The 16,968-nt window shown below is 35.0% G+C and overlaps 1 protein-coding gene across 3 annotated transcripts in view; it reads left to right on the top strand.

Annotated features, from left to right (window-relative positions):
- Positions 1 to 15,457, top strand: part of RNF180 (ring finger protein 180) — a 189,029-nt gene extending 173,572 nt beyond the window's left edge. For all 3 annotated transcript variants that reach the window (XM_082723088.1, XM_082723087.1, XM_082723089.1), the window contains one exon: positions 14,469 to 15,457. In XM_082723088.1, the coding sequence (XP_082579214.1) occupies positions 14,469 to 14,668 (200 nt within the window). In that variant the 3' untranslated portion in view covers positions 14,669 to 15,457. The remainder of the gene's footprint in view (positions 1 to 14,468) is intronic.
- Positions 15,458 to 16,968: the final 1,511 nt, after the last annotated feature.

Genomic DNA, 16,968 nt, shown 5'->3' with positions numbered 1-16,968 from the left:
ATTGTCATGTTTTTGAAAGGTGCTCTCTGGAGTTCTGCAGTGCACAGCATAAGTGAACACTTGTAGTCACTCCAAATCTTATTTCTTTTCATGATAAATAGGATTTATATTTACAGGTGTGGCTGCTTCACCCTTCGGACAATCTCTCCAATGAAAAGATAACTATCCACAAGAGTGTTTCATGCCTCTTATATCTCTATATACTCGTGCCTCCACCCATAACTTTATTAGAAAGCACCATAATAACCTCAACATTTATCTAAGAGAAAAATAAAGTAACAAGGAAGTGCTCATTAAATAAAATGTGTTAATTATAGATGGATTGAAGAGATGGAATCTATAGTCCAACAATTTCTTAATGAAATGATGCTAAGTGCTCAGATGCAAATGATTTGAAAACTAGAATTTCTCTTTAAAATAGGGACATGTCCAACCAAAAACACTCATACCACCTGTCATGACAGATACTAAGTAGAACAAATTATAGTTTGCATTTCCTCATATAAGATAGTTATACAATCTAACATTACTCATATTTACTGACCAGAAGCCTTCAAATTGTTAGTAAGTTATGTTAAGTATATATAAATCTAAAAAAAATATTATTTTAGACTAACAAAAATTGTGACATTATGGAAGGAATTTGGGGTTTTTTTTTCTTTTTGTAGAGTATTATTAAATTTGCATAGTAAAAACCATTTTTTTCAGAATGACATAACCAGCTTCTAAGGAATTTGGTTTGCATCATGTATCCCTCATAGCAAGTAAAATGTAAACTACTCATACTCTTTTCAGTCCACTTAGGTGAGCAGTTAGCTTGATCACACTAATAAAAAGATAAAGAACTTCCAAGAGAGATAATCATCAGCATTCATAATCTTAATCCAGAATTTCAGGAATTAACCTTCCTAAAATAGAGCAACTACAAAATAAGACCATTATTATGAAACAGAACTTCTCATCTCGGAAAGTTCCCAGGTCCTCAACTGACTTTAACAGATGGAAAATAGGTTTTTTTTTTCCTGTATTAAGGAAGGAAAGAGCTAAGGCTTTGTTTTGTTTTTTGAAGCAAAACAGTTTCTGGGTATTAATTTGTTATTTCACACTGTGACCATGAATGAATCCTGGTGCCCTAGCCATATCCCAGACCAATTAAATCAGAATCTCTGGAGATGGATCCCAGATGTCAGTATTTAGAGCTCCTCCAGAGATTCCAATGTGCAGCCAAAGTACCAAAGGTGAGGTACATCACTCTAGAAGCTGCTAGGACTTATAGTTATACAGCAGTACAGAAATGTGGACTCAGAATGGAAAGACCTTAAAAAACCCTTTTATTTAATTCTCTGACTTCCAAGCAGTAACATATTCATAATATTATGAAGAGCAGATTAATTAGATGGAATTCAATGCTATAGATAAAGGAGATGGTGTTTGTTTTATACTAAAATGAAATTAACCCTGGCTTAGTGTAGCGATAGTTTAATAGTGTGTGACAGTTGTCCATTTGTTTTGGATAGCAAATACAAACAACTGAAACTACAGTGCAAATTTAAGAAATCTACAAGTAATTGCACAAACTAGAGTTTAGCCAATATGCTGTGAACACTTCTCTGAGCAAAATGCCAGGACATTTGGGGAGACCATAAAATGGTATTATATCCAAGGCACTAAGTATTTGTCTGTTCATCTGTAAATACATTAAAAAATATATCTGTTAAAAGAGGAAATTGGATTGAATTGGCTATCAAGGTAATCTCAAGAGATAAATTCTAAAAAGGATTAAAAAGTAGTAAGTATCTAGGGAAGTCCCAGCTTGTTTCCTTTGGGGACATGAAGAGTATGCTAATAATCTGAAGACATGCTTAGAAGTTCCAGATCCTTCTTGTCAACTAGCAGAAAGACTATGATTAACTATACCATAGCTGTAGCTGCGTCTTTTATTTTTGCAGTGCACATGAAGCAGAAGGACTTACTTATTATGGCTTAAAATAGATTAATATTAAATGAGATGTATACCTACAAATTTTAATAGCATTAGAGTATTAGCTCACTAAAGTTAATAGGATAATATGAAGACATTTTCATGTTTCCAGATTTATAATTTGGCACTGAAAACTTCAAATTTTCACCTTTCCTTAATTAGGCTTGTGTTAGAGTTAACCAAAACAGCCTGAGATACTTAAAACAGAAAAACATCACAATTGTACCAGTGTTGAAATAGCTGAAATATTTTATAGCTACACTAGATATAATGCAAGGCTATATACATAGATGTTATAATAGAATATGATAATATAATCTAACACCATTTAATTTCTATCCCATTATTTTTTTCATTATTACATTTAAATTTCCTTTTTCTTAAAATTGAAAAGAGCGAATACAGTAATATTGGCACAGAGACTGCTTTTTCTTTCGTTGCTTTCTCTAATCTGGGAAAATGAAAGACTATAAGGATGATTTCTCAAAACATACCAAACAGAACTTAAAAGGACTGATAACATGTTTCTAGAAACTCAATGTTTCTAGTCATTTATTTTTTATTCTACATTGCTTATGTGGTATGTCCTAAGAGTTCACACAGAACAGAAAATAATAAGGTTACTAGTTCATTATTCTTAATTTAATTTGCACTTAACATACAGTGCAATGTTGGTTTTAGGAATAGATTTCAGTGACTCCTCACTGACATACAATATCCAGTGCTCATCACAAGTGCTCTAATATCCATCACTCATCTAGCCGTTCTCCTACTCTCTTCCCTCCATCAGCCCTCAGTTTGTTCTGTATCCTCAAGAGTCTCTTAGGGTTCCCCTCTCTCCTTTGTTTTCCTCTTCCCATATGTTGATCTGTTTTTTTCTTAAATTCCATATATGGTTGAGATCATATGGTATTTGTCTTTCTCTGACTGATATATTTCACTTAGCATAATATACTTTAGCCCCATCCACATCATTGCAAATGGCAAGCATTCATTCTTTGTGATGGCTGAGTAATATTCTATTTGTGTGTGTGTGTGTGTTGTATGCATGCCACATCTTCTTTATCCATTCATCTGTTGATAGGCATCTGGACTCTTTCTATAGTTTGGCTATTGTGGACATTGCTGCTATAAAAAATGGGGTGCATGTGCCCTTTGAATCAGTATTTTTGTATCCTTTGGGTAAATACCTATTAGTGAAATTGCTGGCTTATAGGTAGTTCTATTTTAATTTTTTGAGGAACCTCCATACTGTTCTCCGGAGTGGCTGCCCCCGTTTGCTTTCCCACCAACAGTACAAGAGGGTTGCCCCTTCTCTGAATCCTTGCCAACACCTGTTGTTTGCTGTATTAATTTTAGCCATTCTGACAGAAAACCATAAAACTCTTTTGAAGAAAATACAGGGGAAAATCTTCATGACCACTGGATTCTTGGGCATAATACCAAAAACACGAGCACTAAAATTAAAAAGCTGGACTTCATTTAATGCAGCCTCCATACGAGAAAACATTTACAAATCATATTTCATAAGGGCTTAATACCCACAATATATATAAAGAACTCAGTAAGACAACCCAATTAAAAAATGAGCAACAGACTTGAATAGACATTTCTCCAAAGATATACAAATAACCAATAAGGATATTTTAAAAAGGCTCAACATCATTAGTCATTAAGGGAATGAAAACCACAATGAGATCACACCTACTAGAACAGCTCTAACAAAAATTTTTAACAGAAAACAACTACTTACAAAAATGTGGAGAAATAGGAATCCTCAAAGATTGCTGGTAGTGAAGTAAAATGATGCATCCCACTGCAAAAATATTTTGGAGTTTCCTCAAAAAGCTAAATATAGAATTACCATGACTTAACAGATCTTCTCCTGGATATATACCCCAAAGAACTGAAAACAGGGACTCGAAGAGATACTCGTATCCCAATGTTTACTACAGCATTATTCATCATAGACAACAAATGGAAGCAATCCAGGTAGCCATAAAGAAATCAACGGATAAACAGAAATGTGTTATATACATACAATGGAATACTATTTAACCGTGAAAAGAAATGAATTTATGATACCTGCTTACAGTATCAGTGAACCTTGAAAATGTTACACTGGGTAAAATAACCAGACCCCAAAGGATGAATATTTTATGATCTGACTCCTATGCCATAACTGGAATAGACAAATTCATTGATTAGAGGTTACCAGAGACTGAGAAGAATGGAAAATTACTCCTTAATGGCTACAGAAGTTGTCTTTGTGATAATGGTTGTACAACTTTGTAAATGTAATTAATGCTATTGAGTTGTATGCCAAAAAATGGTTAAAATGGCAAATTTTGTGTTATATATTTTTTTGCCACAAAAATATCTTTGAAAGAAATCATGGTGTTCATTTTTTACCTTGTTAACAGAAACAAAACATGAGAATTTTTTGTGATTTTTACCTGAGAATTTTATAAACTACAGTTGACCCTTGAATAACACACATGTTAAGGTTGCCAATACCCCTCCATAATTAAAAATCCGCACTTAAATTTTGACTCCTTCAAGGCTACTTATAACCAACTGCTGACCAGAAGCCTGGCTGATAAGATATACAAGACGGGAAGCCTGGCTGATAAGATATACGGTCTACTTGTATATGTATTATATATAGTATTCTTACTGTAAAGCAAGAGAAAAATGTTAAGAAAATCATAAGGAAAAGGGAATTCATTTACATTACTGTGTATGTATTTATTGGGAAAAAATCCACTTGTGCGGCACCTGGGTGGCTTAGTTGTTTAACCCCCCGACTCTTCAACTCAAGTCATGATCTCAGGGTGCTGAGATGGAGCCCCTGCATGGGACTCTGTGCTCAGGGGGGAGTCTGCTTGAGATTCTTTCCCTCCTTCTGCTCCTCCCCAGCTCACGTTCTCTTTCTCTCTAAAGTAAATAAATCTTAAAAAAAAAAAAAAAGAATCCACGTGTAAGTGACCCCCCACACAGCTCAAATCCATGTTGTTCATGGTTCAACTGTATACTGAAAATTAAACAGGTGTTATAGAATTATAAATAATCCACACATAGTTAATGTACTCATTAGAAAAAAATTAAGTTTATAGGACTTATACATTTGACTCTGGTATCCTAAAAATACAGGAGAAAAAGATGACATTTAAAATTCATTTTGTATTAGCTTTTCAAATATATTAACAGAGTAACTCTATACCTACTTTTGACTATAAAAATATCACTCCACCTCTGCTAAGGCCTACTTAGATCAATCAACTTGGCACTATAAATGTATTATGTAATACGAAAAAGACAGCAGTAAAATACTGTGCTTCAGCCTTTTGTCTGTCTCATCACACATGAAGGATATCGCATACATCCTTCTTGAAAGCACCTAACTACATGTAAGACTTAAGATGGGTAAGGTTGCAAAGGATCTTACTGTCCTCATTCATTATCTCCAGAAACTCAGTAAGAAAGGTGAAGTAACTTGCTCAGGATCACACAGTTGTTAACTAGCAGAATTGGGAATCAAATGGTCCCCAGATGAGAGAAAAAAAAAATGGGTTCAAATCTTAGTAGAAGTTATCCTACCTCCATCAGCCTTAATTCCCTTATTTACAAAGTGTTGATGAATTTGATACTTATTGCAATGACTATAAAATAAGAATCAACCAGTAATAGTCTGTCATCGTTGTTCATTCCACCAGAGTTTAAGCTCTGAGCATGCAGTGTGTCTGTCTTGTTCAGTGATATATCTGAGGCTTTGCCCAATGCTTGGCATATAACAGATGACTCTTTCCCTTTTAATACTAATTTCAGTGCTCTCTGAACTAACTTCTAAAGAATATTTTTTCTTAAGAGCTACAAAATGCATCTCAAATACATTCATAATAATATTCCGTTCCTGCTAAAAATATATTTGGGAGGCCTGATTTGAAACATTCTGGGAAAACAGGCTAATTATTCATTCTATTTTCTGCTGTCTTTCCTTATATACAGGCACTCACTCATCCATCCATTCAGCAAACACATTTAGTACCCAGTATAAGCACTGTGAAAGTTGCTAAAATTGAAAAGTATATGAGATAATTGTGCACAATCTTTATGTCTCTGAAGGAGTCTTCAAAATAATGGAGCCTACCTTATTTATAGTCTCTGATGGTGAATGTAAACTTAAACCATACAGAGGGGCAGGAGTGATGGCCTTTATATTCTAGGATAGGAGAAAAATCCTTCAGAGGTAAAATTGTTTTTAGAAAATAGAATTTATAAAATTCTAGAATGTGGTTTCTTCTTTGTATTTTTCTCTCAACCTAACTCTGACTTGGAGATTTTCTCCACAGTCCTTTGTCACTCTTCAATTTCACACAATGAAATTTCTCCAAGAGTACTTTCACACATGAAGAAAAAAAAGGGGGGGGGAGTCAGATTCAACTTGAGGGATTATCATCCTTTTCTTGAATAGCTTTATAGATTACTTTGTGATTCTCAACCAGAATGCCTAGTGATGTTGAAATAATTTTCCCTTACCTGCTGAGTCCTCTGTGCTACATCATCTTAAGCCTTATGACCGAAGCTGACTGAGCAGTCAGTCTGGTATTTTGGTAGTTGCTAGGGAGGAAGGGAAAAGACTGCTGCAGCCTTTCAAACTGATAAATGCTCTACCCAGAAGCAATGAAGAATATTTTGTTTGAACAGTCATCTTCATTGGTCAAGTCTCATGGCCATGCCTAACCTTCTCAGCAGCAGAGAAGTACAAAATAAACGATGTACTCAGAAGACCAGATTATTTGCGTGGAGCACTAAATGTACCACAGTTATGCAAATTTTAGTCCAATGTGTTTAAAAACTTGGATTGAATGGATAATGTATAAAAATGCCAAAAACAACTTAAGAAAACATTAATAGACTAGCAATTAATAAAGAAACTGATACAACTAGTAAAGAATTGGAATTTAAAAATTTACCCTCAAACTTGAAAAGACAACAGGCCCAAATGGTTTTATAGGCTAGATTCACCAAACCATCAAGGATTGTAATTTTATGCACATTGTTTCATAGAGTAAAAAGGACACAAGACTGTAAATGTTGAGAAATCTTAAGGGTCTGAGATTTTACCCTATTAGCAAGCTAACAAATTAGTCTTCCACTTTCAAGGATGTTTGCAAAAAGTGTAAGATTCCTGGGGCAGAAACAAAGGATGGTCTGTTACTCACAACATTAGCCAAAACAGCAGAATTGATGATGGATACCTGATCCCTTTTTCTCCTAAGACATTACAGATAGGGCCCGGATGATACCTACACACACACACTGGGTTGTGTTACCTGGAGAGCTCTGAGCTCATAAAATTTAGTTCTTTTTCTAAGTTTTATTTTATTTTTTTTAAGAGAGAGAGTGCAAGCAGGAGGTGGGGGCAGAGAGAGAGAAGTCTTAAGCAGGCTCCATGCTCAGCACAGAGCCCAATGCGGGACTTAATCTCACAACACTGAGATCATGACCTGAGCCTAAATCAAAAGTCAGATGCTCAACCATCTGAGCCATCCAGATGCCCCAAAATTCAATTATTTTATGATTATTTTATATATTATAATTATTTGTTATATTTTAAATATAGTTTGTTCCCAAAGGGGAACATCCTGTCTGCCAAGATTGTATGCTATAGGAATATCTTTCAAGAAACAGTACAGAATAGAAGCAGTCATTAATTCTGTTTACAAGATACACAGACACACAGAGACTGATGTAGAATTGTCACCCATTTGCCAACGTATTTTAAAAAGCCAATAAAATAATGATAAACCAGGCAAAAATAACACAAAACAGAAAATTATACACCAATCTTCCTTACAAACATAGGCATAAAAATTCCATATAAAATATATAAAGCTGAATTCATCAGTATATTAAAATGAGTATCATGAATACATGTAAATTGTCTTAGGTATGAAGGAATGATAAAACATTGGAAAATCTGTCACTTTAATCCATCACTTTAATAGATTTAAATTATTCAACATTTAAAAAAAATCTGTGTGAATTCATCACCTTAACAGATTAAAGAAGGAAAACCATATGAACATCTTGCAAGATACAGAGACACTATTTTGACTCGACCAAATGGTTATGTTTAATATTGGCACAAGAATCTAAATTTTCTGATCTCTTGATGAGGATGATTTTCCCTGCACAGTGCTTTTTTTTCCCTGTAATTGGGGGGGGGGGGTATGAAGTTTATGTTTTTACTGTGTTCTTTACTTTAAAATAGCACAGGTAAACCTGGTGATTCACAGACCTGTACCCCTGGGGATAAAAATATATGTTTATAAAAAAAAAAAAAAAAAAAAATAGCACAGGTAGAAGTACTAATATTATTAGATACTTTTTAAACCATGTCTGAATACCAGACTAATTATTATTGGTTGTCACCAGTAATAGGTTGTCGTTAAGTCCATGTAAAAGTGAATTCCTGGTGCAGAAGTTTTCACTCCATTAATTCCAATCCAAATGCTCTTGGAATAAAGTAGTTGCCTATATCACTATATATGTATATATTTCACTATTATGATAGTTTTAGGCATACTGTCTCCTAGGCCATCCTAGGATTTTAGGGGGCAAAGATTGGTTTGGGGGGCCACCAAAAAATCCTAGACAATACTTTGGTTTGTGGCCCTCAAAAGCTTAACTGTACCTGACAAAATCTTATTCTTTCCTACTTATTTTCTCTTATTAGGAAGAAAGTAGGTTTAAGTTAATTTATTGATTAGAATACATAAATTTAAATTTAACTTATTTTTCCCCTTATGGGGGTGCTAATTTAAAAAAAAAAAAAAAAGATTGAGAAACACTGTTCCAGACTCCTACTTTCCTAAACTATCTTAGTTTCTTAGTATATATTATATATATAATATATAATAATATTTCCTAATAGTTTCCTAAAATACCTTAAAATCCTCAGTGACTAACGGATCGTAAATATGCCTCTGTAAATGTTGAGTAGATCTCATAGTTTCAGTGTCTGATTCTGAGAGTGTACTTAGAATTAGCCACTGCCTTGAAGAAATCAACTCATACTTAAACAGTTAGAAACCATTTTGTTTGAACCATCAATGGTCAACTCATTGATTTATCCAGAAAAGATAGACATAATATGAAGAACAAGCTCTGGCAAGAAAAGGTAGCTTCTTCCACATATTAATAGTAACAATAGTAATAATAATGTAAGAAGAAAAATCTGACATGCACTGAACCTTTATAATGGACCAGACCTGTGCTTTATATGTATTAATTCATCTAATCCTCATGGTAGCCCAGTGATTAGGTCCTTTCATTGTGATCATTTTACAGGGGAATCAGTTACTGATTACTGGAATTAATCACTGGTTAGTGTTCTTGCAATTCTTCTGATGTCATAATCTAATACATACCAAGTAACAATATCTGTGAGGTGAGTTTCCTTTCATCAGATTTTGATTGAGAAATTATGATCCTCCCATCCAATTTATAGCTTTGAAAATCCCAAAATATTTACAAAAACCTACTTACTAACTCCCCACCTAGAAAAAAATGTAAGGGACACCTGGGTGGCTCAGGGGGTTAAGTGGCTGTCTTGATTTCAGCTTGGGTCATGAGATCAACCCCTCATCAGGCTCCATGCTGGGCATGGATCCTGCTTAAGATCTTCTCTTCCTCTGACCCTCCCTCTCTCTCCCCATCTCTCTTTTTCTTGAAAAAAAAATTAATATTAAACAACCAATGATCCTTATCTACCTTACCTATAAAAACTTACTGCCTGAATCTTTGTGGTGGTCAGAGCTGAAAATTAGCATTAATGAGAACACTTTCAGAATGAGAGGCACTCTATTAGTACTTCTACCAGGACAACAAAAGTAAACTGAGATTGTCCTGGGGAAACCAGCACATATGATCTCCCCACCCATAATGCTTTGTCTTTTGTGCCATGTCTTCTCTTGGCCCTACTTTTTTCTAGGGCTATTCCATTAATACCATCGTTCCTTTGACCCAACCGAAACTTACATCTGAAACATCTAAGGTTTATAAATAATCCTTTAGGTCAGAAAAATCACTTTGTTATATAATAATAATTTCCAATAATAGTGCTACCTATTCTCCAGCCTCTATTTGTGAAGAAGCTTTGGAAAAGGAATATCAGCTACTTTGGAAATATTTGTGTTTGTGTATTAGGCTAATCTTTGAATGTGCGAAAAACTCTTCCCACTTCCCCTCCCTCCTATACTAACTGAAAGACCCCCTTTTCTCTTAAAATAATGACTACAGTTTAGAGAATGGTGGTTAGATAGTCTTAAAAACCTGTTGGGATGAAATTCCCTTAATATGCTCTCCAAAAAAGAAGACCTGCCCAGGTGGGTACAAAGCAACCCACTGGAATGTGGGAAGAGAACATAAAAGAATATATTCTACTTATCTAAACAGAAGTTAAGCTTCAATAATATTGAGTGAAGACTAACAGTGACATTCTTACTTAGAGGTTATGATGGTATGTAATATTGGCTGAGGAAAACTGGAAGTCGAATAACAGAAGGACGGACTTCGTTGGTGTGTTTTTATCTGTTAAAATATGTTGAAGTTTGCATATGCCCAGTTAAATGGATTTTACATTATATTATCTAGCTTTAGATAAATATTAGTGCAAAGTACACAAGAGACTTAATACTAACAAAGCAAACAAAAAAGACGGGAAGAAACATCATCCTATTGTAAGCCTTTTATAAGCAATAAAAATTAATAATTTAAAAATAAAATGTGATAGGAAGTCAGCCAAAAACATTATGAATTATTAAAAACCTATTTGAAATATGGCCCTCTAATTTACCATTTCTCCTTTATCTCATCCTTTTTAATTTCATGTTTTACATCTACATAATGTAAGTAAATATAATTTACTGAAAATTATAAAATATTGATGAAAGTAATCGGAAAAGACACAACTAAATGTTATTTAAAAAGTTATTGCATGTTCATTGATTACAAAAACTAAGATGTCCATATGACTTAACTATGAATAACTTTTCTTAAATATAAATCCTATAAACAGTTATCTAGAATTATCCTTGATCAAAGAAGTTTGACTTTAAATACTACTACCCAAGTGAGTGTAACCTTGCCATCAGAATAAGCAGCTTAGTCTGGAACATGTTTAGTGTTCTTCTATTGTTAAATTGGATGAACGAGAATCTGCTTAAAGCTTGAGCCTCACAGAACCTTTATCACTGGAGTTACTAGCAGCTACCAAAATTATAGCTTTTCCATAGTTTATTGTATTGTCCCCACTAAAACTAATAAGGACAGAAATACTTAAAGTAGGCATTAGTAAGTAAAAACCAAAGATTACGATCAGATTATCAGTCCTTTAAAATTTGGATTTTTTTTTTTTTTTAGAAGACTCTGAAACTATGTATTGGTCAACCAAGAGATGTTGCCATTGGGCAAGCTTATGTTCAAGCTCTAAATAATTAGCAGGTACCTATTACTGGGAAAAAGTGCAATATATCACAAGGAGATGTAATATTTCTCAGTAATACTTTCATTTAGTCATACAAGAACCACCACTTTTTTTTTTTTTAATATGGGTGCCAGCAGTTTATTCCTTGTTTTTTTAATTCTGCCTCAAAATATTAACATTTTACCCTGGGAGATGAGAGATTTTGGATTTCCTCATTTAAGGCCCACTTTCCAACACCTATATGTTCAGAGTCTGCAAATCAGAAAAGAATTCTATTTGCCAGTTAGACATATACACAGATACACCTGTATCTCCATCTGCATTTGCTCCATAGGTTCTATCTTATGTCTCTTTCTGTAGATACATGTATCTGGTCCTAAATTCCTCCATCTCTCTCCTGCTATACTCTTTCTTCCAGATTGCTGTATGTATAGATCTACCCATAGCTGTAGACAGAGTGGAAAGGTCTACTTTACTGCCTGAAATTGAGGGCTAGAACGTCTGAAACATGACTAGCAAGGTCAGTCTCAGGACAGATGGGATTTTAGCTTTGTCCAGGGAAGCCATAGGAAAAATGGCTCCCTTAATAAGGTGGGAGGAAGGCTGTGTCAGAGTGTTTGGAAGGCCTCTATACCCTTGGGGGTGGCACCTGTGCACATATTACATAGAGCTAAGTTGGGGCTGCAGCAGCCACGTTGGAGTCCAACACCAGTCACCCCCAAGGAGTCCCAAGTCCAGAGGTCTGTACTGTCAGTGAGTGGCCTGTGCAATACACAACTGTGAGCTTTTGGGGGAACTGGCTTCTGTGTGAACAATAGACACCACTCTGGAAAATAACCTGTCAGAGAAGGTGTCCACCTGGAAGCTGGCGCAGCGATGGGCTGCTGGCAGTAGTGAGGCTGAAGCTGTAGGCGCTTTGATCTTCAAGGATATCCTCACCCAACTGTACAGCCACGGGGGTCAAGCAAAATGATCCTATCACCCTCTGATCACCCTGGCCTGAGAATTGGGCACCAGGATCCTAATGTCTCCAAGATATCTGCTTGGGACTTGTAGGCTGCTTCTGATCTTGGTCACCTTCAGGCACCGACTGGTGATTACCTTCACTATAGGGACTAAAAAATCCACAAACACATAGCAATGCAAGTGGACATTTGGCCTGACCAGCTAAAATCAGGACTCAGCACTTGGACCATCGTGGCGGTTTTATGGTTTCCTGAAATGCTCTGCATTTAGGACCCCCGCCAGGAAAGTTCCTCCCTGCACATGTGTTCCTGTGCTGTAAGGCAGCTCTCAAACACTTCAGCTAAAAACTGAGATCAAAGAGCCACCAACTGCCTGGGAAGGATCCCATGGTGGTGTTTCCTCTAGATGTTCCCTTTATCCATATAGATTTTGTTTTCTTTAGCTATGGCCAGTAGTTTTTCTGGTACCAAAACATAAGCACTGACAAGTATACACTCACATACAAAAAATTTCACACCTACTACTATTAAATACTGAGTGCATTAATTTCTGGTAAAATTAGTCCCTTTACTAAACACTTCTGATCAGATCTAGTTGGCTTCTGTAGTATACTAGTTGAGTTTCAGAGCCCTGAGTAGCCAAAGGATAGATACAGTAGGGCATTTTTGGTCCGTTTGTATTTTTGTTTGATGGCTGGTTGGTTGGTTGGTTTTATAATTTTCTGGCATGTGGAGTCCGATCAAATGACCGACTGGTTGCATTTTTCATATCCTTTCAACCACTGATGTGACTTTTACCATAGCAAGAGGGCTTTTTACAAACTAACGTCTCATAGTGAAATATCAATTGGCAGGTCCAGGTTCTATGTTGTTTTCAATTTAAATGATGTTATGTATTCCTGTGTTCCTGTTACGGTTTTTCCTTCTCCGATGTTCCTAAGCAGTGCTTTCGTTTTAGAGCTTCATGTCTCTCTTGACATCATCAGCAAAGAGCAGACAAGGGCATGAAAAACCAGCTAGAGCCAATCTAAACACCATATGACAGAATATAACAGAAAAAAAACTATCTGTATGTGAAAACTAGGGAGGCCTGGATCATAATCAGGTTGGGAATAGAATTATGTCCATTGCAGAAGTACCTGGTAGCATCTTGACTTACTGCTAACATTCCACGTTCACATACCCCGTGCATTTTCTTCAAGGTTGTTGCTAGAGATTTTGAGATTGGCTTTTTACATACCAATCGCCTTAAGTAAGCCCATGCTTTAAAATTGATAAAAATTAAACCTAAATTTCTTCAAAGGTATACCATTTTGTCCGGTTTTTCCAGTGCTAAAACGAGATATTTTCCTTATAGAATTTTTTTTTTTTTTTTTTTTTTTTTTTTTGTAAAGCATGAGCAGGGGAAGAGGTAGAAGGAGAAGCAGACCCTCTGAGAGCCAGACGTGGGGCTTGATTCTGGGACGCTGGGATCATGACCTGAGCCCAAGGTAGACGCTTAACAGACTGAGCCACCCAGGTGCCCCTCCTCATAGAATTTTATTCAAATACCAATAAAATTCTCGAGTTATGAGATAAAAGGTTAAGTTGGTGATCACTAGTTACGAAGAGCAGTTGTGACAATACAACCTGAATCGAGTTCAAATGTAGAAATTGCTCACCTGTGAAAATAATTTAAAAATTTGTGAGGATCTGCTGTGATTAAGTCATTGGATGGTATAGATGAGCAGGCAGAGACCCAAAGAGATCAAATAGCTTGCCCAAGAAGGTGACAGAACAAGAATAGGTCTGACTCCATACCCCATACTCTTTGCTAATTTTACTGATCCTGCCCTTAAAACCCATAACTAAAAGAGACTCTGACTATTGTTTATCATTGGGGGGAAAAAAACTGTCAAGAATACAACATATCACTCAGTGACATCAAGATATCCTCTGTTCACGGTCCCAGTGTTCATAAACAGCTTCCTCTCTGAGCGCATACCTGAATTCCATGCACTTTACAATAACGTTTTGATGCATCTTGTAGGTTTCCATAGACGTGCAGCTCCAGTTACAAGAAGGCAATTCCCACATGGTGCACACAGGATGGATTATCTGCACTTTGAGGATGATAGCCGTGGATGGTGGTTTGACATGGATATGGTGATCATCTATATTTATTCAGTGAACTGGGTCATTGGATTCATTGTTTTCTGCTTTCTTTGCTATTTTTTCTTTCCGTTTTAGGAATTTTCATATCTTACTACAGTTGAACAATCACAAATGATGTAGATAGCAATTAAACCTTTTTAAAATGTGCTTTGAAGTTTTTATAATGTTGCATTATATAAATTGTCAGTGTTTATAGGTATGGGAATAATGGACTTATTTATTAATGTTTTTCATGTAACAAACTACAGTTTACTGAGAAGCTAGTCTGTCTAGCACTTAGCAACAATGCACTATTAATTTCATAATTCCTCCTGGTTTAGGATTTATTGGCTCTAATTTTACAATTCTGCTTTTATACTTAATTGTAAAGACAGGTTTTCTCTCCACTGAAAAGTAGGAAAAAGCAAAATGAAATGATAATCTGGGTAGATAGTATCTTTGCTGAAAAAATATTTAGTCAATCACCACTTATTCTTGGGCAAATTATGTGCATTAAACATAAATTATACTTTCTGGGAACTAATCTAGCAGGGTATATTCAGTTTTGGTTTCCAATTATCTCTACTTATTTTCTGTTCTATTATCAAAAAAGCTGGCTGTTCTTTAAACAGACCTAATAATAGCATTAATGCAACATTTTTATTTATTGTAAGAACAGAATAGTAAATGTGAAAGACCCCCAATAGAAAGAGATATATTAATCCTTTCCAAATTACAGGATTACTCACCTGAAGAATTAAAATACTTACTGACTTTCAGTAGTTTAAAGAGCAATGCATGTCCAAAATGTAACTACTTTAGTGATTTAACACAGAGATTGTTAAATATATTGTACATGTGCAATAAAGAGTGGCTTTTACATTTTTTTCTTTCTTATTAAGTAATTTAATATCTGGAATAAGGAATTTTTGGAAGTAGGCTTATGAGTATATACAAAGAAAACCTGGCATTTCTTTTTATTATTACAGTATTATAAGCCTTGGAATTGGTTTTTCCCTTAATTTAAAAAAAAAAAATAAGGAAATCTAAATTATTCCAGAATAGGAAACAACACTAGTACCCCACTTTCACAAGTGAGAAAACTAAGGCACAAAGAAGTAGGCTTATTTCAGTCATTAAGGTGGTCTTTGTGTAACCTATGAGGAGTGTTTTGATTATGAACAACATTCCTACACTGTGCTATTATATATCTGATAAAGCAGTGAGCATACTCTTACACAAGGAAAGTGAAACTGTCATGGCACTAAAAATATCACCATCAAACAAATTGTCACTGTCAAGGCCTCAAGAATTCAGTCTAGGAAAAGTCCAAATTTGGCCTAATTACAACTAAGTGTATTTGAATAAAAGCACCTATCTGATGAGATGTAATGTTCTAAGAAATATGACAGAATAACAGATTTTTATTCTACACTGTTACTGTTTTTAAAATTATGTCTCTGAAAGGAAACAGCAGTGTGCACTAGACACTATCAAATCTAGAAAGCAGAAAACTAAATACATTTTACAAACATCAGTTTTTCCTCATGTATCAAAATAGACTAATAGTGCTTAGTCTAGTGGTATATAACTAATATCTTGTAAAACAATATTTTTACAAACCTCAGTATTACCTTACAGAAATAAAAATAGGTATTTATAATTTATTGCTCCAAGTGTAGGTAATGTGTGTCAGGACTGAAAAATTAACAAAACACAGATTGGTGCGGGGGGCAGTATCTTAAGAACTTTAAAATGAACTGCAGCCATTTCCCAAGCAATTCCTGGATTATCATCTCTAGCAAATATGCTTTTACTCATTCCTAAATTAAAAAGTTAATTAAAGGGGCACCTGGATGGCTCAGTCAGTTAAGTGTCCAACTCTTGAGCTCAGCTCTGGTCTTGATCTCCGTGAATTCAGTCCCTGCACTGGGCTTCACACTGGGCATGGAGCCTATGTAAATAAATAAATAAATAAATGATTCTAACTATACATGAGCAAACTTAATAGTATAACAGATAAGAGAGTTCTCAGAGTAACAAATTTGATTCCCAATATGATTATAGTAGCTCATTGATGATAATATCAGTTTATAGATCTGTATCCACAAACTAAGTACAAATAAAAATAATACCTTAAATACTCTTTAAAAAAAAAAAAGGATAGTCTGGAGGAACATTCTAGATGGGCTATATGAGTCGTAACAGTCTGAGAATAACATCATTTGGCATATTAAAGTAAATTTAGAAATATTATAAATTTCTAATTTTACTTTAAAATATTTAAATTGTATTCAAATGAAGATACAAGCTGCCAAATATTAAGAAGTGCAGTATTTCCTAGAGCTCCTAGTTTATTAGAAGCCAGAGAAAACCTGAGATAAGAAGAAACCATT

The sequence above is a fragment of the Mustela nivalis genome, assembly GCF_964662115.1.
Source record: "Mustela nivalis genome assembly, chromosome: 3".
NCBI classification, from domain to species: domain Eukaryota; kingdom Metazoa; phylum Chordata; class Mammalia; order Carnivora; family Mustelidae; genus Mustela; species Mustela nivalis.
This window is presented reverse-complemented; position numbering and strand designations above follow the sequence as displayed.